Below are 26,311 nucleotides of genomic sequence, written 5' to 3' on the forward strand. Positions count from 1 at the left end.
TTATCCATATTGGTACTTCTTTTGTCTTTGTTTCCCTCCCAAGCCACTTCATTAATTGCTTGCCTGATACCATGCTTAGCATGAAACTGCTTTCATGCCTGGTATCAAAAAGTCTATGTGGAAAGCTTCTAATAGATGCTCAAGGCAGTTCACAAAGATTCCCCCACAAACCCAACACAGTAACAGCTGAATTAAGACCACATATTTCTCCAATGGCATACCATGTACCATCCAAATCAAAGTGCCTCCTAAAAACTTAAAGAGATGGGAGTTCCACAATAGATGTATCTGTCAATTTTGGTTTCTTTCAATTTTTCATTCCCTGGCCCCAATCTTAAGTTCATTTTGCTACATTTCCACATCAGCTTGTGAATATATATATCTCTCTATATATTCATTCCTCAGGTAATTCAGTAGCAGTTTAGCCCACATTTATCTTTAAAAGCAAGCTTTTGCAAGCAATTTCCTATAGGTATGTCTGTATGTCACTAATATATGAGTTTTATGCATACTTTACTATATACTTTTTGGACACATGAGTTGATTGGAGAACTGCACCCCCAAAATTTGGAGGACTGCACATTTCAAACAAGAAGAACATTAAAAAGCCTGTTGGATCAGGGACCCAACTAGTGCAAAGTCTTGTTCTCAGGGTGCCCAACTGAGTTTCAGTTCATATATTGTTTTAGGAAATGCACGTCATGTAAGTCCACATTAAATGTGAACTGGAATGAATGCCTTTCCCACCCTTGTTGCAGAATCCTGAAAGCCCAGTAGAAATGGCTCAATTCCATGACCTATCATCATACATCTCAAGCCTAGCTATACTTTCATTCATTTTAACTGAACTTACTTTCAGATAAGGGTGGTTAAGGATTACATGGAGCAGACCGTGTCCGCCATTTTGTTTTCACAGAGACCACCCAAACGCCTCTCTTAACCTCACAAGAACGGCACAAAAGCAATTGTTTGTTCCAGCATCTGCAACTCGGAACATTTTTCATCACAGAGGCAGTTGTGGCTATATCCCTCTTTCCTTCCTCCACAATTCTTCCCTGTGGCCTCATCAAAGTCTGCTTTTCTCTTCACGCACAGACTTGCGAAAGAAAATCCAAGTTGTGATTAGGCAGGGCAGCAACTGAGAAAATGGATATCCGTAGCGTGGTTGCTTTTAAATAGGCTCCTTTTCTGCTTTGGATTCTGGCACTCAACGGGAGTACCTCAAAGCGATGCCAAAGGGCGAAATTTAAAGTAGCTTTTAATAAGACCTCCTAAGGCTTGGAGAAGTGGAACGGACCAGTGTGGTGGTGTGTTTTTTTAAAAAAAGGAAAAGGAGCTTGATTGCAAACGCTCTCTCCCACCCGCTCCTGCCCCGCCACAAATCCACAGCTCTACTAATCACAAACACTTCAGCCTGGCTAACATATTATTTTCCTTACATGGGCTACTGCGAAAGGGATAAGGAAAAAAAAAATAGAGAAGTTTTGCACAGTAGGCAAATTTAAGCTAACTTTTAATTAACATTTAAGGCACAGAAGTGTGATCATGCAAATTTGTCTGCGTCTCCTCTCGCTTGCTTGATTGTTCTTGATTGAATATGATAAAAATAGACTTTATTTGAGTTGTGTGTGGGCATGGATCCCCCTTTCGGTCCCATTCCTCTCTGATTAAGCATTTGCTAACTTTGAGTGGATGTCCTCCGAAGGCGAAAAACCGTGTCGTAGGCAGAACTGTGGGATGGCATCGCAGGCTTGAAGTTCTGGAATCAGCATGACCATGCAAGTTGGGTAAATAAGCTTCTTTCCATCAGATGTGAAAAGCCCTTGATTAAAAGGGTTTTCCTTCACAGTGCCAGCATCAGCCTATGGAGGGAAGGAGTGCCGTTCCATGCCTTGACTCTTGCTTTTCAGTTCGCATGCAGCTATCACTCAGGGGTGCAGCATTCACTCAAGGCTAACACGACTCAGCAGGTCTGGTTCTCCTATCAGCACTGGGAGGGTCAGCACATGGAAACACAGCGATCTTGCAGCAAGACATGAGCACCACACACAGCCTTATCATCCCCCAGATACAGAACAAGACCCAGGAGCTGGGGGACTGCTGGTCTGGATCAGGCCATGGGCTTGGAGTTCCCTGGTCCTGTTGTAAGTGACGCTGAATTTAGTGCTGCTACAATGCATTTTGATTGGGTTGCGTGCAATGCTAACCCTACTCACCCATTGAAATGAATGAATAAGACCAGGCACCTCCCAAATTCAGCCCTCCAGATGTCTTGGAACTACAATTCCCATCATCCCTGACCAGTGGTCCTGTTAGCTAGAGATGAAGGTCCCAAAACATCATCTGGAGGGCCAAGTTTGAGGATGCCTGAATAAGACTAACTTATGGACTATTCATTTCAGTAGGCCTAAAACTTAGTTGCATGCAACCTGTTTTTTTGTTTTTGAACACTCTAAAGGGCTGGGTATTATCATTCGGGTATGCAAGAAAAAAATGGCAATTGACTACAAAAGAATCAACTGCAATTGCTCTGAGTGCATACTTCTTTGAATGAGCATTGGCCCAGAAAGCAGCCTAAAAATAGTTAAATAATAATATAATAAAAGAGCATTTGTTGTGGCTATTTCCCCCTCCCACCACATAATAATCCGATCCAAAGGAGTTCCTGAGGAATAATACGTGTGGCATGGCACACAGGCTGAATTAGGATTCCTGCTTATTCTTCAAATCGCAGGAGATTCAGGGCAATGATCTCTACTAACTGACCGAGGGAAAGTGGGATTCCCCCCCAAGAGTGCAATCCTAACTTGTTCTACATAGAAGTCAGTTGAGGGCAGAAAAAATAATGAAAAGAAATACTAGATGCTCCTTCAGATAAGATGAGATGCAAGCAAAGCAAAAACACCACCACTCTCTGGTGTTGATGTCCTGCATAATAATAATAATTTATAATAATAATTTATTCCTGATACCCTGCCCATCTGGCTGGGTTGCCCCAGCCATTCTGGGCGGCTTCCAACATAATAAAAACACAGCAAAGCATTGCCCGTTTATTGTCTGTGAAAAGTAGCTGGGAAGAGATACCTAAGGAGAAGACGGCCTGCATGATCCTTTGAGCATCAAGGGGTTCATGGGATAAATATGCCCCAATTTACATATTAAGATAATTAGTCCTTTATCTTCCTTGCACAGACACTTCCTCCTATTTGACATATAGCTATGGGGACAGGGCTTAGCTCGTTGCTTCATTCATGTAATCATTTCCGTCAAAAACCATAATTTGGGGAGAGGGCGTTGTTTCTTGTTAGTGGTTTCTCGGTCGTTCTTGTTGGCTATTGCAGATTCTCATTGGCTCTTGATTTAGCACCTTTTATGTGAGTAAGTCTGTCTTAAATGTTTCAGCTCCACCCTTTAACCAGGAAAAATATATATCTAATAATCATAATAGTGGTTGTTTGCTGCTTCATCCAAAAGAAATGTCTCAAAGTGACTTAGCAACAGAATGAAATACTGACAAAAGCCAAATTTAAAACAACGCACAATACGATATTCCTAAAATGCTCATTCTGCGATGCAAGGAAAAGGATAAGTCCTACCCCACTCCACTAAAAGATAAGCACCACAACAGAGGGTAACTTAACTGCTAAAAAGCACCTTAGCACGGGGCCAAGTATGGTTGTAGTTGTTAGCGCGTCAGACGAAGACCTGGAAGACCAGGGTTCAAATCCCCACTTGGCCATGGAGCTCACTGGGTGACCTTGGGCCAGTCACTGCCTGTCAGCCTCATCTAGCTCACAGGGTTGTTGTGGATATTAAATGAGGAGGTGGTGAGTCATGTATACCACCTTGAGCTCCTTGAGGTATAAATGCAATAAAATAAAATAAAACAAAACTGGCAAGCGCGGTGCCAGGCATGTTTCTCACAGACTGGGAGAAACCACTGGAACAACATGTTCTTGTGTAGGCACCTTCCATACCTCTTGAAGATGTGGCCCCTGAAAAGGGGCTTCTGTGAAGACTGCAGGGTGTATTCGTGTACAGTGGACGCTCTGGTTACGAACGTGATCCATGCAGGATGCACGTTCGCAACCCGCAGCATTTGCAACCCGCGTCTGCATGTCTGTGCATGTGCGGGTTGTGATTCAGCACTTTTGTGCATGCTCAAAGCATGATTTAGTGCTTCTGTGCATACGCAACTGCCGAAACCTGGAAGTAACCCATTCCAGTACAGTGGTACCTCAGGATGTGAACGGGATCTGTTCCGGAGCTCTGTTCGCATCCTGAGTAGAACGTAATATGTGACTGCAGATCTGCGCATGTGCAGGTTGCATTTTGCTGCTTCCATGCATGTGCGTGACATCATTTTGAGTGTCTGCACATGCGCGAGCAGCGAAACCCGGAAGTAACGCGTTCCGTTACTTCCGGGTCGCCGCTGAGCGCAACCTGAAAATGCTCAACCTGAAGCATATTCAACCCAAGGTATGACTGTACTTCCGGGTTTCGGCAGTCCGCAACCCGAAAAAACGCAACCTGCAACAGACGCAACCTGAGGTATGACTGTATATATTTGCACCATAGTGTGTATCACACACACAATAACTTAAGAAGAGCTTGCTGGACCAGGCCAATGGCCCATCTAGTCCAGCTTCCTGTTCTCACAGTGGCTGACAGATGGAAACATCACTGCAGGATTTGCTCCCCTGCTGTGGTCTTCAGCAACTGGTGTTCAGAAGCATTGCTGTGGAGGCAGAGCCTTGCCATCATGGCTAGTATCTATATTCTCCATGAATCTGTCTCACCCTCTTTTAAAGTCATCCAGGTTGGCGGCTGTCAGGGAACTGACATCGGAGCGAGAGGCGAAGGGGAGGCTCCCAGATGATGCTGGCGAAGGACCCAGCAGCAGGGGGAGAAACAGCTCAGTAGAGGGGGAAGCCAATCAGCGCAACACCAGGGATAAAGGGGGGCAGACGGGGGAATTGGAGAGAGGGCTCCAGGACTCTTCACTGGACATCAGTGAGGAGAGTCCAGGTCCTCCGCTACCCACGCCTTCCCTGCGCAGAAGACTCCCGCGCAGTGAGAGGAGGAGGAGACTGGGTGTCAAACAACTTTTATGTTGGAAGAGGTTCAAGCAACGCCCACTGACGGATTCTGCCAGTGACTGAGGCAGCCATGATGAGAAGGGGCTGTGCAGTCAGAAAGGTTTAACAAGGCAAATTAACCAAGAAAGGCACCAGTTTACGCACGAGTCACTCATACCTATTACAGTGGCCATCACTGCCTTCTGTGGCAGCAAGTTCCATAGTTTAACTATGCGCTGTGCGAGGAAGTATTTTCTTTCATCTGTCCTGAATCTCCTAATATTCAGCTTCACACTCCTCACTTTGTGCCTCAGAAGCTCATCCACCCGTGTCTTGTGTCTAAAGCCTCGTCCGAGTTATACGAAGAAGAAAACCAGATTGCGTTTCTCTAGCTGCATGGCTTGACTGTCCCAGTCGACCACCAGCACAGCCAATTCCCTTTTTTTGCTCCGGTCCAACTGTTAAGTTTTACATAGCAACGTTAATTCCCGCTGTAGAACATGTGGGGCTTAGCAGCAATGTATTGCAAAGCCCCCCTGGGCTATGTTTATATCCTGAAACTATTAAGCTTCAAGCCTCCTGCTTTGATTGACAGGTAATTTGAGAGCAAGATAGGATGTGCTTTTGTGCACGTTAGTGGTGAGCTCAGCCCTTGATTTCTCCTCCGCCGGCGCTGTGCCAAGCGCAAGCCTCCGTTGCCATCTTCCAGCCTCTTTCCTTCCCCCACCGTAACTCAGAGCAGAATTGCTTCAAATAGAACTGTGCAGTTCTCATGCCGCTGAAACAAATCCTACTCTGAAAAGACACGGTGGGGCTGCAGTGGTGGTGGTGGGAGATATCATAAGAGGGAGAGACAGGGCTTTGTGTCACTCTTGCATTTCACAACATCCAAAGCTGGACATGGTTCTGATTGCAAAAGTCAAAGAGAAGCACACTTGACCTGCAGGTGGAGGTGAAGCAATTTGCCATGGATACATTGCAGGATGAAGTCAAGGTACAAAACCATTCCCCACTCCCCTCCAGCTGCTGGATAGAGCAAACATGTGTCTTAAATTCCGGCTGGGGTAACCAAATGTTAGGGACACGGGTGGTGCTGTGGGTTAAACCACAGAGCCTACGACTTGCCGATCAGAAGGTCGGTGGTTCGAATCCCCGTGACGGGGTGAGCTCCCATTGTTAGGTCCCTGCTCCTGCCAACCTAGCAGTTCGAAAACAAGTGCAAGTAGATAGATAGGTACCGCTCCAGCGGGAAGGTAAACGGCGTTTCCGTGTGCTGCTCTGGTTTGCTAGAAGCGGCTTAGTCATGCTGGCCACATGACCCAGAAGCTGTACGCTAGCTCCCTCGGCCAATAAAGCGAGATGAGCGCCACAACCCCAGAGTCGGCCATGACTGGACCTAATGGTCAGGGGTCCCTTTACCTTTACCTTTAACCAAATGTTACATGAGGACTGGCCAGAAATTGCTCACCTGCTTGGATAAGGACCATAGCTTTGTGGTAGAGGGTCTGCTTTACATGTGAAAAGTCCCAGGTTCAAGACCTGGCATCTCTAGGATGCCCCTGGGGAGCTGCTGCCAGTCATCACAGAAAATTCTGGACTAGTTGGACCAATGGCCTTCTTATACTTAAAGCAGCTTCCTACATTATCATTTGCTTAGCGCATTTAGGCCAGGTTTTGCAAACTTGGGTCTCCAGCTGTTTTTGGACTATAATCCCCATCTTCCCTGACCACTGGTCCTGTGAACTAGGAATGATAGGAGTTGTAGTCCAAAAACAGCTGGAGACCCAAGTTTGGGAAACCCCAAGTTAGATCCCGCCTTTATCTCACCATGGAAATCAACGCAGGCACATCTGAAATGTCAAGGTGGACTCACATCCAAGCACCAGTCTGATCTATTCCTGCTTTCAGCCCTCTGATCATGACCTGGGATGCCAGGATTTCTTGACAAGAAGTGCAGCACCAGATTTAATGTGGTGTGGGTGGTTCTCCTGCGCAGGGCGCTGAGCAAAGGGGGCTCAAAATTGAGAAGATCCATCATTGAGAAGATCCATTTGGTGGCATCAGATTTTGGCCACGCTCAGAAAGCCTTGCTACCAAAGATTACCAAAGTCTACCCCTGAGAGGTGGATCTGATTTTTTGGTCCAAATATGGCAGGTGGGATTCATTTACAAGAAAGAAGATTCCACCTAAACATTAGGAAGAACTTCCTGACAGTAAGAGCTGTTCGACAGTGGAATTTGCTGCCAAGGAGTGTGGTGGAGTCTCCTTCTTTGGAGGTCTTTAAGCAGAGGCTTGACAACCATATGTCAGGAGTGCTCTGATGGTGTTTCCTGCTTGGCAGGGGGTTGGACTCGATGGCCCTTGTGGTCTATTCCAACTCTATGATTCTATGATGCCCTACACCCAACTTTCATGGCAGGGGTGGCTAAGCCGTTGCTCTCCAGATGTGACTATTGGCTATGCTGTCTGGGGCTGATGGAACCTGACACCATCCCTGTTTTAATTTATGATTGTAATTTGGTTGCCCAGAATAAAACGTGGTTTGTTGTATTGTTTGCAGCCTTGATTGCTTTTTGCAAAAATACAGAATATGTGGGAGATAGCAAATGCTTAGGTCACAGTCCTTCCTTGGGAGTAGGGGCCATCAAACAAATGTGGGGCTCATGTCTAAGAAAACATGCCCAGGACTCGGCTATTAATATTGCTAGAACAAGGCTCTATTTATGTGCCTACCTGGAATGGATTTCTGACTATAACCAGGAGGCTGATTTATTTTAAAGGTCACTTTTGCTAAAGAGCAGTAGTTTATATAACTGTAAAATACCCTCAGGTTTGAATTATGGAAAAGAGCAATGGGGAACGTGCAAAGCTGTTTCTGGCCCTTGCAAAAACTTTCTGCTCAGTTCTCAAATTTAGAGAAATGGGTGAGTTGTCCTTTATTCCTGCTCGAGGGGGAGGCAGTAGTTTTTGATCCGTTTAAGCTGGATTCTAGGCAGAGATGTCTTGGTGACCGTAATGCCTTGTGGGCTTGCATGCATGTGAGGACTTTTAATGCTCAGCGGACGTTTGAATGCCACCTCCCAAAGCTTCTCTTCCTAAAGTTGTTGAGTAGGCAGGGTGCTCTAACAGGGGGCAAATGATTTGCAAAATCAAGCCCCATGATCCCCTTCTCCCTTTACAAAGCGTCTTTCAGAGAGGGATGCTTTGAAGCAAAGAAGAATGTATAGGGAGGGGAGCTCTTAACCCTTCAGCTGCCAGGTGGTCCCCCAATTTTTCTTCCAGTGGCTTCCTTTGCACCAAGGTTCCAGGCTGGTGCTTGGAAGGGAACATGGGTCTTGAATGCTGAAGTGAGTGGTGGGTAACAGAAGTTATGGGGAAGATTCAGAGGAAACCAGCTGGTAGGGGAAGGGGTTAAGCATTCCCTTCCAAATATGGGAGTTGTTTTAGTGAAAGAAAAGCACACATCATCCATGGCCGCCTTGCTACAATACGGGAAGCTCAGTCCCACACTGAAAATTGCAAAGGGCGAGGCAGAAAAATGGAACCACCTTTTGCTGAGGAAGAAACCTTTCGGGATCTGGAAAGGCAGGTTTGGATGAAACACTATCATTATTCATTTCAAATCCCCCCCCCAATGTTTTGCAGAGGAAAGGGGATGTCAAGACTTCATTGCAAATGGCTTCAGTGTAACCTATAGTTTGCCTTACAACTTCGCACTGGGAAAAGTGAATAATTGGCTCTACTAACTCATCCTGTCATGACCCTGGAGTCAGATTCCCTTTCTCCAGTCGCTTGGAACTTAGGAACCTGCCTTATAAAAAGCCAGTCATTGCTCTATTACTATTATTATTATTAATAATTTATTTCTATACCGCTTTATATTTTTAAGAAAAATCTCTATCCAGCTCAGCACTGCCTACACCAGCAGTTCTCAACCTGTGGGTCCCCAGATGTTGTTGGACTACAACTCCCATCATCCCTGAGCTCTGGCCTTGCTAGCTAGGGGTGATGGGAGTTGTAGTTCAACAACATCTGGGGACCCACAGGTTGAGAAAGGCTGGCCTACACAGATGGGCAGCATCTCTCCAGGGTTGCAGGAAGGGGTGGTGTACCCCAACCTTACCTGGAGATGCCAGGGATTGAACCTGAGAAGCTTAGCATGAATGGCACGTCTTGTATCACAGATCTATTGCCCCTTCCTTCATGAGGATGTGGACTCTGAATCAGAAGGGGAATGGCCCAGAGGACCAGCCCCAGAAGATGGTACCACTGCCTCTCTGGCCTCAGGATGTCATATTGTTGTCCTCATAGAATCATGGAATTGTAGAGTTGGAAGAGACCCCATGGGTCCAACCCCTTGCAATGCAGGAATCTCAACCAAAGCCATCCAACCTCTGCTTAAAAACACCCAAGGAAGGAGAGTCCACCACCTTCCACTGTTGAACAGCTCTTACTGACAATAAGTTCTTCCTGAGGTTTAGTTGGAATCTCATTTCTTGTAGCTGGAAGCCATTGGTTTGCGTCCTACCCTCCGGGACAGGAGAAAACAAGCTTTCTTCATCTTCCACATGACAGCCCTTGAGATAGTTGAATATGGCTGTCATGTCTCCTCTCATAGTGGATTCCATTGCAGAAGCTGCAGTAGGACCAGAATCTCCCCTGCTCTGCAGGAGTAGTGGATGGCAGGAGAGGATTGTTTAGTTGTTTAGTCGTGCCCGACTCTTCGTGACCCCATGGACCAGAGCACGCCAGGCACTCCTGTCTTCCAGGAGTGCCAGTATGGTGTAGTGGTTAAGAGCAGTAGACTCGTAATCTGGTGAACCGGGTTCACGTCTCCGCTCCTCCACATGTAGCTGCTGGGTGACCTTGGGGTAGTCACACTTCTCTGAAGTCTCTCAGCCCCACTCACCTCACAGAGTGTTTGTTGTGGGGAAGGAAGGGAAAGGAGAATGTTAGCCGCTTTGAGACTCCTTAGGGTAGTGATAAAGTGGGATATCAAATCCGAACTCTTCTTCTTCACTGCCTCCTGCAGTTTGGTCAAACTCATGTTCGTAGCTTCGAAAACACTGTCCAACCATTTCATCCTCTGTCGTCCCCTTCTCCTTGTGCCCTCCATCTTTCCCAACATCAGGGTCTTTTCCAGGTAGTCTTCTCTTCTCATAAGGTGGCCAAAGTATTGGCGCCTCAGCTTCAGGATCTGTCCTTCCAGTGAGCACTCAGAGCTGATTTCATTCAGAATGGATAAGTTTGATATTCTTGCAGTCCATGGGAGGGGATTAGGCCCCTTTAACTGGAAAGGTTCCTTCCAGTGAGGGTGGGGCCAGCAATTGGGATGCAGCTGTGCTACTATATGGGGCTCAGTCTCAGACTGATTGTTGCTGAAGCAACATCTGAGCCCTGTCATTAGTGCATGCATAATAATATGCTGGTTGCTCCTTATGCCAGAAAGCACAGCAAGACATCCAATTTTTCTTAGGAAAGGCATTTTTTGTGTGTGTGTAGATGGTCAAAATCATTATCTTTTTAAACTGGAAGGGCAAAGGAGGTGTTTACTAGGCAGGACCAGCCCTGCTATTAGGCAGGGTGACACAGCTGCTTTAGGCAGTGGAGGGGAAAGGGACACAGCTGTGTGTGACATAGAGCATGCCATGGGACAATCCCATGGCCTGCACTGAATTAGGAATCGACTGCCAGCCTTGTGAGCTTCTGTGCAAGAAATGGGAAGAAGCAACATCTTGTCCTTTGCCTCAGGCAGCAAAATGACTTGGGCCAGCGCTGTTACTGGAGGCTGTGCCCTTTACATTAGCTCCGGATACAGCTACCACATAATACACTTCTGTAATGATAAGAAGTTGGTGATCATTTCTGTTTGAATTTAGCTCTTTTGGGGAACTATATCTGTAGCCTTGATGACAAATGTCTCAAAATTGTTTCCAGTAGCACCTTAAAGACCAACTAAGTTAGTTCTTGGTATGAGCTTTCGTGTGCATGCACACTTCTTCAGATAGGTATCTGAAGAAGTGTGCATGCACACGAAAGCTCATACCAAGAACTAACTTAGTTGGTCTTTAAGGTGCTACTGGAAGGAATTTTCTTATTTTGACTATCACAGACCAACACGGCTACCTATCTGTAACTCAAAATTGTTTGTAAACATATGAATTGACTCTGCTTTAATTCTGCAGATTATTTTCCCCCCAAGTCATTTTGTTTTACGGCTGCGGTCTTTAGCTGATTCTGGTAAAACCGAACTAATTCAATAGCGAATAAGGCGTTAATGAGAGTGAGTCATCTGTACATTACTGTATGCAGAATAAAAGCAGGGATTTCTATATTGCAGTATTTCTGTATTACAGATACTGATGCCAGACAGCCGGTAGTTGCTTAAACTCTACTTATTGCATTTACAAAGTATTTGCTCAGTGAGGAGTCAGACCCTACACACTTTGGGTTTTGAATTTTTTGAATAAAAAATGGCCACTAGATGTCACTACCTTTCACTGAAATGAAGGTTAAAAGGGAAGCCTCTCTCTCTCTCCCCTCCCCCACCCCGTTTTTCCTGACAGTTTAAAATGTTTTACCATCTTAACCCCTGCTTTGAGTCTTAGAATGCTGTTAGTAGTCTGTGCTGCAGTGCAGAATGGAAGCTGCTTACAAGGCAAGAACCAGTTTAGCTTACTGGTTGTGCTGGGATAGGGAGTCTGTGGCCTATTACTAGAAAGGGCCTTTTTTGTGGTGGCTCCCTGTTTGTGGAATGCTCTCTCCCCAGGGAGGCTCCTCATGGCTGGTGGAGTGAGGCCCATGCACCCTGGGCTGGCGCACTCTTCCATTTTCTCCCAAGAGAGATGGACTGCGTCTCTGGCCATGCAGACGGATAGGAGTGAAAAGCTGAACAAGATTTGGAAGGAAGTCCTCACGCTCCCTATCCCTGCCTTAAATGAGGAACATATCACAGTGTGGAATGTGTACAGCTCTGCTTAAAATCCCCCACAGCTCAAAACATCACAAAACACTGTGAACATCATAATAAAATAAAATAAAACAAACCCACAGCAGAAGACAGTGTACTTACTAACAACTGAGAAAGTGTAAATACCAGACATGCCTTTCCAAAGCATTACCTTTGATCCAGATTCTCACACTAGGTGAGAACTCTCTTATGAAGGCACACTCAGATCTGCTTGGAATTTCAAAAGCAATCTACTTACAACTTCCACAAGAAAGCATTTCCATGAGAGAAAGATAGGGGAGTCACAAGAACATAAAACGAGTCCTGCTAAATCAGAGCAAAGGACTGTCAAGTCCAGCATCTTGTTTAGCTTTGTGAAAACGATTGTCTAAATTCATGCTGCAGAACGGGCTTTGCTTCCTATTTGCTGTCTTAAGTGATAACTGCATTTGGGCTGAGGAAGAAATATTCTGGAGCAGAGATTTTTCCAGAGTCTGGTAGATCCTGTCAACATCTGGAGGCTTCCAAGCCAGGCACATGCAGGAAAACAAATATGCCACTAGGTTCACACCATACATTTAAAGCACTATGATATCGCTTTAAAGAGTCATGCTTGCTCCCAGAGGATTCTGGGAGCTGTGATTTGTTAAGGGTGCTGAGAGTTGGTAGGAGACCCCTCGCAGAACTACAATTCCCAGAGAGGTTTAACCATTAACCCCTCTTCACAGGAAATTCTGGGAACTGTAACTCTGTGAGGCGAATAGGAGCCGCCTGGCCCTGTGAGTTAAACCACAGAGCCTAGGACTTGTTAATCAGAAGGTCGGTGGTTTGAATCCCCGCAATGGGGTGAGCTCCCGTTGCTCAGTCCCTGCTCCTGCCAACCTAGCAGTTCAAAAGCACGTCAAAGTGCAAGTAGATAAATAAGTACTGCTCCGGCGGGAAGGTAAATGGTGTTTCTGTGCGCTGCTCTGGTTCGCCAGAAGCGGCTTAGTCATGCTGGCCACATGATCTGGAAGCTGTAGGCTGGCTCCCTCAGCCAATAAAGTGAGATGAGCGCCGCAACCCCAGAGTCGGCCACGACTGGACCTAATGGTCAGGGGTCCCTTTACCTTTAACAACTTTCAGTACCCTTAGCAAACCACAGCTCCCATAATTATTTGGGGGAAGCTTCGCCAGTTACCACAGCACTTCAAACATGTGGTGTGAATTGTGGCCTAGGACGTTTTAATGACCCATCAGAAGTGCTCCACATACTGAATCCACTCTGATGCTTGGTGGATAATTCCCCGCCGCCACCCTCAGTCTGCAACAGTATTTCTGGAATGCAACACAGTCTTTTAATTTTTTTTTTAATTCTTTGGTATCTGCGTAAGTTAAAACCTAGACTTTCTTCTTCTCCTAAAACTTTTCTGCAACAAGATTCAGTCACACACACAAACAATGCAGAAGAGTGGATCCCAAGTTTTGTTGGTGTTGGGTATGAAAACCAAGGTGGCCATGCAATCTGATTTATAGAGGACAGTTCTCTATTTGAAGGCACCTTTGCTGTGAAAGTCTGCCTGGCATAAAGGTAATGATCCCTAAGCAGGGACACTAGCATTCACCTTCTGGAAAGCAGCCTGAGTGGACACAGAGATTACCGAGTTACAGTTTCCTGACTACGTTGAGATGCACTGAATGGAATTATGGTAATCATGTCCAATTTTGACTCTATTCATATAATTTAATGGGCTAAGTTCAAGGTGCTGGTTTGGGTGTATAAAGTCCTACTCAACTTGAGACCAGGGTAAAGGTAAAGGGACCCCTGACCATTAGGTCCAGTCGTGACCGACTCTGGGGTTGCAGTGCTCATCTTGCTTTATTGGCCGAGGGAGCCGGTGTACAGCTTCCGGGTCATGTGGCCAGCATGACTAAGCCGCTTCTGGCGAACCAGAGCAGCGCATGGAAACACCGTTTACCTTCCCGCCAGAGCGGTACCTATTTATCTACTTGCACTTTGGACCGAGCAACGGGAGCTCACCCCATCGCGGGGATTCGAACCGCCAACCTTCTGATCGGCAAGTCCTATTCTCTGTGGTTTAACCCACAGCGTCACCCGCATCCCTTGAGACCAGGATAGGTTAGAAATAATCTCTCCCTTTATATATCCAGTTAAAATGTTTTAAGTGCAATATACAATGTGACACTAGATGGCGGTGGCGAGCCTTATGGAAAATTCAATGTACAGTGGTACCTTGGGTTACAGATGCTTCAGGTTACAGACGCTTCAGGTTACAGACTCTGCTAATCCAAAAATAGTACCTTGGGTTAAGAACTTTGCTTCAGGATGAGAACAGAAATTGCATGGCGGTGGCAGTGGGAGGCCCCATTAGCTAAAAGAGGTACCTCAGGTTAAGAACAGTTTCAGGTTAAGAACAGACCTCCAGAACGAATTAAGTTCTTAACCCGAGGTACCACTGTACTTTTAAAAACGCGTTTTGAAAAAAGCATTTTCAGAATTTTTTTTTATATGTGTGTAGATTCCACCTAGGTAAGGGGCTTCTGCAGAAACCATCTTATCAGGAAGTCCATTCTGCACAATATGGGAATCAAGTCTTTAGTATTGTGGCACCCAGGGGTGCCAGTCTACTGTGAAACTGATGAAGCTTAAAAGCTTCAGGGGCTCTAATCCCAGAGGGGTCCCAGAAGCGACTTTAGTCCACATTGCTTAAAAAAATTGGGTCTAGTCGACCCAATTTGAGTCACACAACTCAAATTGGTTAATTTTTTTGTTGCATGTATTTCAACAATTCCAAAGTTTGAGAGTCAGTAGCACAGATATTGTAAAGATGTGGTGATCTGCCGTGGAACAATCCCATTGAAGAAGATAAAAGTAGTTACCCAGACGTCATTGCTGGTTGCGAAAGCCCCCCCCCCATGTCAGTTCAAGCTTGGGGGCCCCCAAAATGTAGGTCCGCCACTGGCGGCACCTACCTTTTGAAACTCCCTCCTGTTATATATCAGATGGGCGCCATCTTTTCAGCAGCTGCTGAAGGTTTCCCTCTTCCAACAATCCTTTTAGGTAGACATATTTCACAGACTGCATCTGTGTTGGAACCAGGTAAGTTTTACTCAGAGTAGCCCCATCAAAATGGATGGACCTTGACTTCGTCACATCCACTGATTTCAGTGGGTTGATTCTGTGGGAAAGCTAACTGAATACCGCCCATTGTTTTTAGACATTTTTATTGTTCTCCAATTGTTTGTTTGCCACCCTGGACTCCTTTAGGAGGAAGGGTAGGATATAAATTTAAATAATAATAATAACAATATGCCATTTTAATGCAAATATGTGGCTTCTTTTGTCTTCTTTTTCGGCAATGTGTCTCCACTATTTGCTGTGGTGCCTAAGTGACCAGAATAGTGAACGTAAGAGGAAGAAGAAGAGGAAGACGAATATAATGGAGGAGGAGGAGGATGTGAACATCTCATGACATGGAGAGACTATATATTTCCACAATCTTTTCATTTTCTCAGTATTCCACTTCAGAGCAAACTGGTAGCCAGATAGCGGAGCTTCTTCATGAATCATTTCTCACATCTCCCTCTCTCTCTTTCTCCCCCAACCCCCCAATTTTTTATTTGCTGAAAGTCTTTGTTACACAGTTATCTATCAAGTTCTTTCTATCTGCCAAACCGGCAAACGGAGACGAGCCGTATCAAATGTCCATGAATTACAAACACGTTGTGTGTCCATACATCATTGCGCTGATGTATTGATACTTACGGTGCTGGCAGTGAATTCGGGTGGGTTGTCATTCACATCTGTCACCATAATGATTGCCGTCGCCGTGTTCGAGAGACCGTAGTTAAGATTTCCTTCCATATCTGTGGCCTGAACGATGACTGTGTACTGCTGAACTTTCTGGAAGGGGAAACAACAAAGGGGACAAGAATGTGAAATGTTTTTTCTGTCTCTCTATACTTTTCTGCAACTTCATTTTTAAAAGAAAAAAGAAAAATATCACCCTGTTGAGATCTATCTCTGCTGCAAAATGTTTTCTTAGGACAAACTTTTGTCTCCCCTGTAAACACAAGAGACAGCAAAAAAGCCTCATTCTTTCTCTCTCTCTGTCTCTCCTTGCAATAAATGATGCACTAATATCTAGCTGGTTCTAATGGAAACTTTTCTGAAAATAGTAAGTTGTATGTGAGGTGAATAAAACTTGCAAGCCATGTTTACATGAATCCTGTAAGTCCTATTTGGGTGTTCAGTTTCCCCACATGGTTAGAATTGTGTGAGGGAGAGCTAGTTCAACTATCTTGATCATCGTGCCTATGCCTAGCCCAAATAACATTTAGGGATGAGTTAATCTGTCAAATTCAGTTTCTCTCCCCCCCTTGTCTTAATTTCAATTCTCCACATTTCCACATCAGTTTGCATTTTGTTAAAAAACCCAAACTCCTCATGAAAATTCATTGGCATTTTAGTGCAAATTTCTCCTAATACACTTGTTTTTGCACACCATTTTGCTTAATGCACCCTTTTTTTTGCAAAGCGATTTCCCCCCAAAATAATGAATTTTTATGTTATTTTCATTTGCATTTTTTTTGTTTACGCTTTACCCTTGCATATGCATGCATGCATGCCTGCATTCATTCATTCATTTACTCATCTGATTCCATCTCCAAATTGCTTCCCACAAAACATCTCAAAGCGATTTCTCGGTAAAAACATTGGCAATAGAAACAATTACGCAATTTCATATATGCAAAGCAAATGTAACAATTAAACATAAAATATAGAAAAAACTTTGATATGTTGAAAAACCAGCAGCAATTTCATATTGATAAACACCTTGCCTCACAGGACTGTTTTGAGGATAAAAAGGGGCAGCCCTATCATTAGGCAGGTGGAGGAAATTGAATTTATGTTGGCTCCTGCTCAGCCGCCTGATCATTCCACTCTGCTGGAGACCAGAGTTTTGTGTGCCACTAAAATAGCCTGGTGCAGGTGAGAATGCTGCCTCCTTGCCAGTTCCCAGTCGACTTCTGCTTGGACTGGTCCTGAAAAGGGGTTACATCCATGGACACAGACCTAAAATCTCCTGGAAAACACTAGCTGTAAAATGTGATAGGGTGAGGGGAAGGGTGGACAGAGACTTTTTGTTGTGGTATTGTTTTTCCTGGAGTTATAAGAGGTTCTGCTTTCTCCTTATGGAAGCCAAAATAAAAAGGGAGAATTATCAGAGCAATTATCAGGCAAACAACTATAAATACCTGCAACACCAGCTCAGTGAGTTCACTTAGGCAGATGAAAATCCATTAAATGAGCTGCTAATATTGATGTGGAGCTTTAGAAAGGGAAGGGAATCTTGACGCAACAAATGACTTATTGGCCTTATCATTTCAAAGTGTCTCCTTTACTAGGAATCGCTGAAAATTGAATTTCCTCAGAGAGCCAGGATGTCCCATCTGCTATTGACTGGGATCATCAGCCACAGATGATTAGGAATGAACAAAAGCAAGTTTTATATTTGAAGCTGTTCAGACCCACAAAGCTGAAAGCAGCCTCCTAGAAATGTCTGGACACAAGATGCTGGAGAAAGATCGTCTCCTGAAAGCCACTCTCCCAATGCTACTCTTTGGACTCAGTCCTGGAGGTGGGATTGGAACCAATGTAATACAGGGCCCCCAATTCCCATTCCCCAGAGCCAGTTCAGGAGGATCCCATGGGAGATGGCATCAAATACCAATGGGAGCTCAAAAATATAAAAATAATATGAGCAATAAAAAGGAGATAGTGTTGGATTTTTGGGGGAAGAGAGAGGAACTAGCCCCGTTGTACATTGGGGAGGGCTGTGTGGAGAGAGTCTCTTCCTTTAAATTCCTAGGAGTTTATCTCAGTGAAGACCTTACTTGGAAAATAAATACAACCCAGGTGGTTAAGAAAGCCCAACAGAGACTCCATCTCCTCAGAGTATTGTGAAAGAACAATGTCAATCAACATTTGATGATCTCCTTCTACCTGTCCACAATCGAAAGTATCCTTTCATACTGCATCGCGGTGTGGTACGCTGGTTTGACATCAACTGATAGGAAGTGCCTACAGAGGGTGGTGAATACAGCACAAGATATTATGGGCTGTCCTGTGAATCCACTGGATGAAATAGTGGAAGAACGTTGCCGCTGGAGAGTGAGGAAAATTCTCAGGGATGAGTCACACCCTGGCCGGCACTTTCTTGATCTCCTGCCCTCGGGCAAAAGATATAGAAGCATGATTAGTCACACCAACAGGGTAAATAACAGCTTCTATCCGTGGGCTGTTAGGCTGCTGAATGAAAAGATAACAACAGGGCAACTGACTTTCGGGTTTGGTGGGTGTGCGTCAGTAAATGAGGGGAATTAAGACTAAGAGAGCTGAGTGGGGGTGTGTGTTCATGTAATCTCACTGTATACAAATTGTACAAGTGACAAAGGAAAGGTCATCCATCAGGGTGACCAAGGTCAACTCAATTTCGTGGCCAGGCCTGGACCCAAATTGGAATGGATCTAAGTACAGTGGTACCTCGGGTTACATATGCTTCAGGTTACATACGTGTCAGGTTACACACTCTGCTAACCCAGAAATAGTGCTTCAGGTTAAGAACTTTGCTTCAGGATAAGAACAGAAATCAGGCTCCAGCGGCGCAGTGGCAGCAGGAGGCCCCATTAGCTAAAGCGGTGCTTCAGGTTAAGAACAGTTTCAGGTTAACAATGGATCTCCGGAACGAATTAATTACTTAACCCGAGGTACCACTATAATCTGCATCCTCCATGAATATTTGCAGCTGTGTCCACCACCTTCTCCCCAAAAGCAGGTATTGGCAAAAGGTCCCATCCAAAAGGTCCAGAACTAGTTTCTTTAGGAGTGGTTGCAGCACTGCTTCTTTCAGTGCAGCACAGAGCACCTCCTCATGCAGCAGAGGGTCAACCACACTCTGGAACCAACCAGACGGCTTCTCTCTGCTAGATTTGATGAGCCAGGAGGGACAGGGGTCAAGGGGAAACATTGAGACCACTCTGAAGTTGAGGAATTTTATCCAGTTGCTCACAGTGGGTCTTACACGTGGTTTTGACTCAAGCACATTTTGCGAGGAATTTCCCCATATATCGTGCATTTTTCTATGTCGTTTTCACAAATAAATGCATCTTTATGCACACATTCCCTTAATATATGAATCACAATATTCAGGTAAGTGTGAATTTTGAAAGACGGCTGAGTTTTGCTTTATGTATTGTTTCGGAAAATGCAAATTTGATAGATTTTCCTTTAAAGGTGGACTGAATAAAATCCCTCTCCAATTCCTACTCGGTACAGCAGGCCCACAACTTACATGCATTTAACTTGTGCACATTCAGCTTCACGTGTGTTGCAAAAAATATATTAAAAATTTAGAAGGGGGTAGGATTCTGATCGCCGAAGAATTGATGCTTTTGAATTATGGTGCTGGAGGAGACTCTTGAGAGTCCCATTGACTGCAAGAAGATCAAACCTCTCCATTCTTAAGGAAATCAGCCCTGAGTGCTCACTGGAAGGACAGATCCTGAAGCTGAGATTGCAATACTTTGGCCACCTCATGAGAAGAGAAGACTCCCTGGAAAAGACCCTGACATTGGGAAAGATGGAGGGCACAAGGAGAAGGGGACGACAGAGGACGAAATAGTTGGATAGCGTTCTCGAAGCTACCAGCATGAGTTTGACTAAACTGCGGGAGGCAGTGGAAGACAGGAGTGCCTGGCATGCTCTGGTCCATGGGGTCACGAAGCGTCGGACACAACTAAACGACTAAACAACAACAACAACAACAAGGATTCCAGGAAAAATGGCATTGGCAAGCCTGCTTGCCATTTAACCCTGTTTGCCATTTAACCCAATGGGTTTTGAGTATACAAGATTTTGGGTTTAGGTATGAACCCCAGAACTTAACCCGGACAAAACTTCTGTCTACAACAGAAGTGAAGTGGGAGGGGAAAATAATTTCTCCTCTCTGCCCTCCCATCCATCAAAGAACCACAGCATCTCTCTGCTTTCCCGCGCAGCTCCTTCCTCCCACTTAAACTTTGCGGCGCTCTCTTCTACCTTGTTTTCAGCATGACCCCTAGAAAGCAGTGTCTGGGCTCAGAGGTCGTCACTTGCAGATTTATCAGTCGGAACAACCTGGGACTGTCAGAGCCGTTTGCTGCTCTTGTCTCATTGTCTTGCCTCCAGCTAGGGCACCGCAAAGACAGCATGGTTTCTGTGTCAAAAGTAATCCGGGAACCCGTGATGCAGTTATGCAAACTTTCATCTGAACCTGAAAGCTGAACTGCAAGAGAAGGTCACGCAAGTCTGAGAAAAAGACTTTTTGATAGCAAGGCTTCTAAGTGCTTGCTCTGGCGAAGCCCCATTGCATTGCATTGCATTGCAGAAGGCCTTGCTGGGTGAAGCTGTTTGAAGGTGGTTGTTCCAGTAATGTTGCCTTCTGTTCTGCAGTCCCCCCATCCCCTGACTTTTGCTCTTTTGCCTTGTCTGTTATTCAAAGAACATTACAGGAGAAAAGGCATCCAACCGCTGACCCAAGATAAGAAATCTGAAAAGTTTCATTTTAAAAAAGTTTATTTTTATTTCAAAAACTTCACTATCTTGCCATTCTTGTCCTCCCAGCCCCTCCACCCAAATCCAGGTCACTTATGAAAGCTCTGATTTTTTGAATACTAATAATGATATATTTATACTGTGGTACCTTGGTTCTCAAACTTAATCCATTCTGGAAGTCCGTTCCAAAACCAAAGCGTTCCAAAACCAAGGCGCGCTTTCCCATAGAAAGGAATGCAAAATGGATTAATTCATTCCAGACTTTTAAAAACAACCCCTAAAACAGCAATTGAACATGAGTTTTACTATCTAATGAGACCATTGATCCATGAAATGAAAGCAATAAACAATGTACTGCAGTCACACAATCGATCAATCAGTAGCTGAACTGGGTTCCACACAGTCACAAAAACAAAGAAAAAAGCTGCAAAAACCAAAACTCAAAATAAATAGCAAAAACAGACAGACCTCAGCGTAACACTCAAAACGAAAGTGTGGCACTCAAATAGGAAGTGTGGCCCTCAAAACAGAAGCGTAACACTCAAAACAGAGCACGTTTGGTTCTGAAAAAAGTAGGGAACACTTACTTCCAGGTTTGCAGTGTTTGGGTTTCAAGTTAAAATAAAAAAAATTCCTTCCAGTGGCACCTTAAAGACCAACTAAGTTAGTTCTTGGTATGAGCTTTCGTGTGCATGCACACTTCTTCAGATACTGAAGAAGTGTATCTGGAAGGAATTTTTTATTTTGACTATGGCAGACCAACACGGCTACCTATCTGTAACTGGGTTTCAAGTTGTTTGAGTACCAAGATGTTGGAGAACCCTGGTACCACAGTATATGTATCTGCGCAGTGCTAGCTAGGAAAGGTCCCTGCATATCCCAATAACAACATAAGAACCAATGTCTCTTAGGAACATAGAAAACTGTCAGTGGCCCATCTAGGTCAATACTGTCTACTGAGACTGGAAGAAACTCTTCAAGGTTCTCGCTTTGGAGAAAGTATCATCTTATGGCCCAGGGTTGATGTAATATGCAAGGACAAATGGACTGGATCCAACAGTGTTTCAGTGCTTTTTCACTAACATAAGGAGAGTGGAGGATGACGAAGGAGTTGCTATGGCCTGGAACAACAGCCTGCAATCCTCAATTACCTTCAACAAGGTAAAGACTCAAACATGTTGAATGTGACAAAAAAGAAAAGTGGGGAATGCACCATTGTCTTGAGAATTCTGTTTTTTGCCTCTCTCCAAAATTGCAGATACAGTCATACCTTGGTTCTTGAATGCCTTGGTACTTGTACGTTTTGGCTCTCGAATGCCAAAAACCCAGAAGTGTTCTGGTTTTTGAATGTTTTTTGGAAGCCGAACGTCCGACGCAGCTTCCTGCAGCCAACCAGAAGCCACACCTTAGTTTTCAAACATTTTTGGAAGTCATTTTTGGAAGTCCAGAACAGATTACGTTTGAGAACCAAGGTACGACTGTATGTGCAAACTCTCATTGTGAGGACAGTTCCCCGTTATAGGAAATGCGAAAGAGATGAATAAAGCTAAGACTGAGATCAGCGTGAACACAAAGGAGCAAGGATTGGCATGATAGGTGCTCCATGCACCATTGGTGTAATGAACTTCAGTTCTTCTGGGAAGCCACTTTGAGAAGATTGCATTTGTTGGGATTAGAGGGGAATTCTCCTTGCAGCAGCAGCTTCTCCACGTCCCCCAACCCCTTCACCACAGCCAAACGACCTTTTGTGGTGCTGTGGTCTAAACCACAGAGCCTAGGGCTTGCCAATCAGAAGGTCGGCGGTTCGAATCCCTGTGACGGGGTGAGCTCCCGTTACTCGGTCCCTGCTCCTGCCAACCTAGCAGTTCGAAAGCACGTCAAAGTGCAAGTAGATAAATAGGTACCACTCTGGCAGGAAGGTAAACGGCATTTCTGTGTGCTGCTCTGGTTCGCCGCATGACCCGGAAGCTGTACGCCGGCTCCCTCAGCCAATAAAGCAAGATGAGCGCCACAACCCCAGAGTCGGTCACAACTGGATCTAATGGTCAGGGGTCCCTTTACCTTTACCTAATTCCCATCCTAGCCTGAAGATGAGGATAAGAGGAGGGGGTGTGATTTCCTCCTTCCTTCTGAAAGGCCAACCAGCACCACTCAGAAAGTGGCCTACAGGCTGCCAGTTAGTTGATGATACCTAGCTCAGTAGATCTCATCAATGTTGCTACTGAGATCTTTGGCTTAACAAATTCAGCTGCCTAATGGATATCACTGTAGTTGGAAGTGCAATGACATTTTATCCTAAATAGGAAGTAATGGGTGAAAGCATAGAAGGATAAAAACAAAAAAGAACACCTAGTCTGTGCATTCAGGAAATTAAAGATACCCCTGAAAAGCAGAGAATACCCCAATTATTTTGAGAAGTGATGAAAAATAAGAGGTGATCTGTAAAATATTAGCCATCAAATGTTATTTCATTTGAATGTCTAGAGCCCGGATTCATAAGGCATAGCAATTTCAGATAAGCCTCTTCAGTTATCTCTAATTAAATCACCAGTGAGGCATGCCCCAATATGTGAGAAATTTGAACGAAGCTTCCCCCCTCCCTGAACACTAACTTTTTCATGCTTGTGTGTTAAGCTGATTTTATTGAGCCATTCAGAAAATTACCATTTCAATGTGTCTTTACAATTTGTCACAGCATTTCTCTGGGAAAATCTCCACCCTCCCGCCATTGAATTTTTTGGGATATCATATAGTTATTAAGGGTGCTTGACAGACAAAGAAAGGGCCAATGTCTGAGGCCCAGAGTTTGCAAATACTCAGGTATAACTCAGGTGCTTAAGGGCCAGCACATTAAGAGGTGACTTGTTCTTTGAAGGTTCTATAGAACTTGTACAGTCATACCTTGGGTGACAGATGCTTCGGGTTGTGCAATTTCGGGTTGCGTAGCGCCCTGAACCCGGAAGTACCGGAATGGGTTACTTCCGGGTTTCAGCGCATGCGTAGAAGCGGTAAATCACGCTTTGCGCATGTGCAGAAGTGCCGAATCACAACCCACGCATGCGCAGACGAACGGGTTGCGGGTTGCGAACTCTGCGGGTTGCAAACGTGCCTCCTGCATGGATCAGGTTTGCAACCCGAGCGTCCACTGTACTCTCAGTTAGCTTCATGCCCTGCCTCCAAAGCCAGGTGTTATTATGGGTATGCTATAGTAGCATTTCCCAACCTGTGGGTCATGACCCACACATAGTTGGTGAGGCCCCTGCAAGTTGGTGGTGGGGCTTTTGAAGTAAATCCCCAAACAATTGCTTTTAATCCTTAACAAATATGATGAATACCACTTACAACGTGTATCCAAACCTCTTACAACTTGTAGTGGAACATCAGAAAGTCTTAAGACTTATGTTTTAAGAACCAGTCTCTGCTGGCTGGTGGCACATGTGGTGAATGTTCACCACAAGGGAGTTGTTTTGAGTGACTATTGCAGCTCCCTTCCGGGTATCCAGCAATCATGTAGTTGGCGTTCTTACATTCCCATAAACAAAACTGTGAATAACTTTGTAAGTACAACAAATTTCACATTAATAGGGGCGTTACGTACATTTTTGCTCAGGTGCCTCAAGCCATGGTTATAAAATTGGCAACATTTCAGTTAAACGTGTACAAAACTGACTTCTGCCGAAGACCTATGGTCTAAAATTCATGTGATGATAAATCAATGGACCACAACACCAAGCAAATTTGGGTTGGTGGGACGCCATATTGAAAAGGTTGGGAGCAAGGTTTATAGCAGCCATAGGGCTTCAGACAAATAAAAAATTAAGATTAGAATGGCAATGTTTCGAGGAATATATGGGAAAACACTGCTCTGAAAAGAATATGTTGATATACATGGATTAAGTATGTAAAGTATAAGTGAGAAAAATAATTAGAAAGGCGTATAAGAGGTGCATTATCCAAAGAATGCAATGACAATATTTAAAGTTGAACCAAAGGAAGTCGAGTCGTGGTGAAGTCACGGGGGTATGTAGAATCTATATTTGTAGTATAGGGGGTATATGTATTTTTTCCTTTTGTATCAGTATTTGTTTGTTTATTTTATTTTCATTTTTTGTATATTTATTGAGAATTTTTATTTTATTTTAAAGAAAAGGTTGGGAACCACTATACTACAGCACAGACTGCAGGAGGAAAATCTCAGGCCTGGGGGCAAAATGAAGTCCTCCATTCCCCTCTCTCAGGCCCCGGGTTTCTCCTTTGGCCACGCCCCTTCAGTAAGCCACACCTTCACCAGCCCTTCTTCAAACTCTGCTCACGTGTTTTGCCTGCCTAGAATGTGTTTTTCAACTGTGATAATAACTCTTGCCTCCCTGATGGATGGAGAGACGTATGTAGGGTGCATGGTTTATATAGGTGTTTTGCCTGGGTGGAATATGGCCATCTGTGAATCTGTTGCAATGCCAACCCTGTCCACAATGGGCTTGTAGTCCCTGGAAGGGAATATGGCCCTGGTGTAGAGGCCTCAGAGTCAGCCCAAGAGATGGTAGACCTTTGGCTGCAATTTGGGCAGTTCACCTGGGCTCCCAAACACACTCTGTTCTTTAATTTCATTTGTATATTTAAGAGACTTCAAAGCCACCAATATCTTTTGAAGGATATACTGTATTTTTCACTCTATAAGACGCACTTTCCCCCTCCTAAAAAGCAAGGGGAAATCTGTGTGCGTCTTATGGAGCGAATGCAGGCTGCGCAGCTTTCGCTGAAGCCAGGAGAGCAAGAGGGATCAGTGGGCACCAATCCCTCTTTCTCTCCTGGCTTCAGCGAAAGCGGCACAGCCTGCATTCGCTCCATAAGACGCATAAGACGCTCCATAGCTGCCTGAAGCCTCCCTTTGCTGAAGGGGCGCTGAGCAGAGAGGGAAAGCTGCGCAGCGCCCCTTCAGCAAAGCGGGAGGAGAAACGGAGCCCCTTCCAGAAAGGGAGAGAACATTTTTTTTCTTGTTCTCCTCCTCTAAAACTAGGTGCGTCTTATGGTCGGGGTGCGTCTTGTGGGGCGAAAAATTCGGTAATTAAAAGCATTTTAAAGCAAACAAAAGGCTTGCCAGATGGAATGATTACATCCTCTTCCACATTCTGTTCCAGGGATTCTTCCAATCTCTCCAGAACTGATTTCGGGGCCACAGAGGGAAGGGGTTAATCCCCATTTTGTGCAAGTTAGAGTCCTTTTGCTTAGCTTCTGGTGAAAGGACTTGAAGGGTATGTGGGTTCCCACAAGGCAAGACACAGTGACAACAGCAAGAACCTTTATTAAATTAACAGAACTGGGCAACGGGGCAAAGCAACTGCTTATATATATTTCTAAAGACCTGGGCCACTCCCACTCCCAACGTGATTGGCTGTCTAAACTTCCAAGCTGCGAATCATAACTCAGAGGCCTAAATCCTGAAATGTTCTGTGATTGGATGTCATGTATCAAATCAGAACATGGGCTCAGAATCCGTAGTCCAGACTCAAGCTCAGACAAACACAGACCACTGAATACATAACAGGACTCATTACTTGAATCCCTCCCAAAGAGTTGCAGCCAATCACCTTTTTAAAATGCATTTTAAAAAATCACCTTTTTAAAATGCAATTTAGAAACGTACCACAAATCAGCTAAAAATAGTTTAAAAACAGCATAAGAACAAC

At 44.7% G+C, this 26,311-nt stretch overlaps 1 protein-coding gene across 8 annotated transcripts in view; it reads right to left on the reverse strand.

Moving 5' to 3' along the window:
• The window catches only part of CDH4 (cadherin 4), an 828,450-nt gene that overhangs the window by 65,698 nt on the left and 736,441 nt on the right, over positions 1–26,311 (reverse strand). For all 8 annotated transcript variants that reach the window (XM_081196108.1, XM_081196107.1, XM_081196113.1 and 5 more), the window contains one exon: positions 15,795–15,932. In XM_081196108.1, the coding sequence (XP_081052234.1) occupies positions 15,795–15,932 (138 nt within the window). The remainder of the gene's footprint in view (positions 1–15,794; positions 15,933–26,311) is intronic.

Source organism: Podarcis bocagei (assembly GCF_964188305.1).
Source record: "Podarcis bocagei genome assembly, chromosome: 5".
Classification (NCBI taxonomy): domain Eukaryota; kingdom Metazoa; phylum Chordata; class Lepidosauria; order Squamata; family Lacertidae; genus Podarcis; species Podarcis bocagei.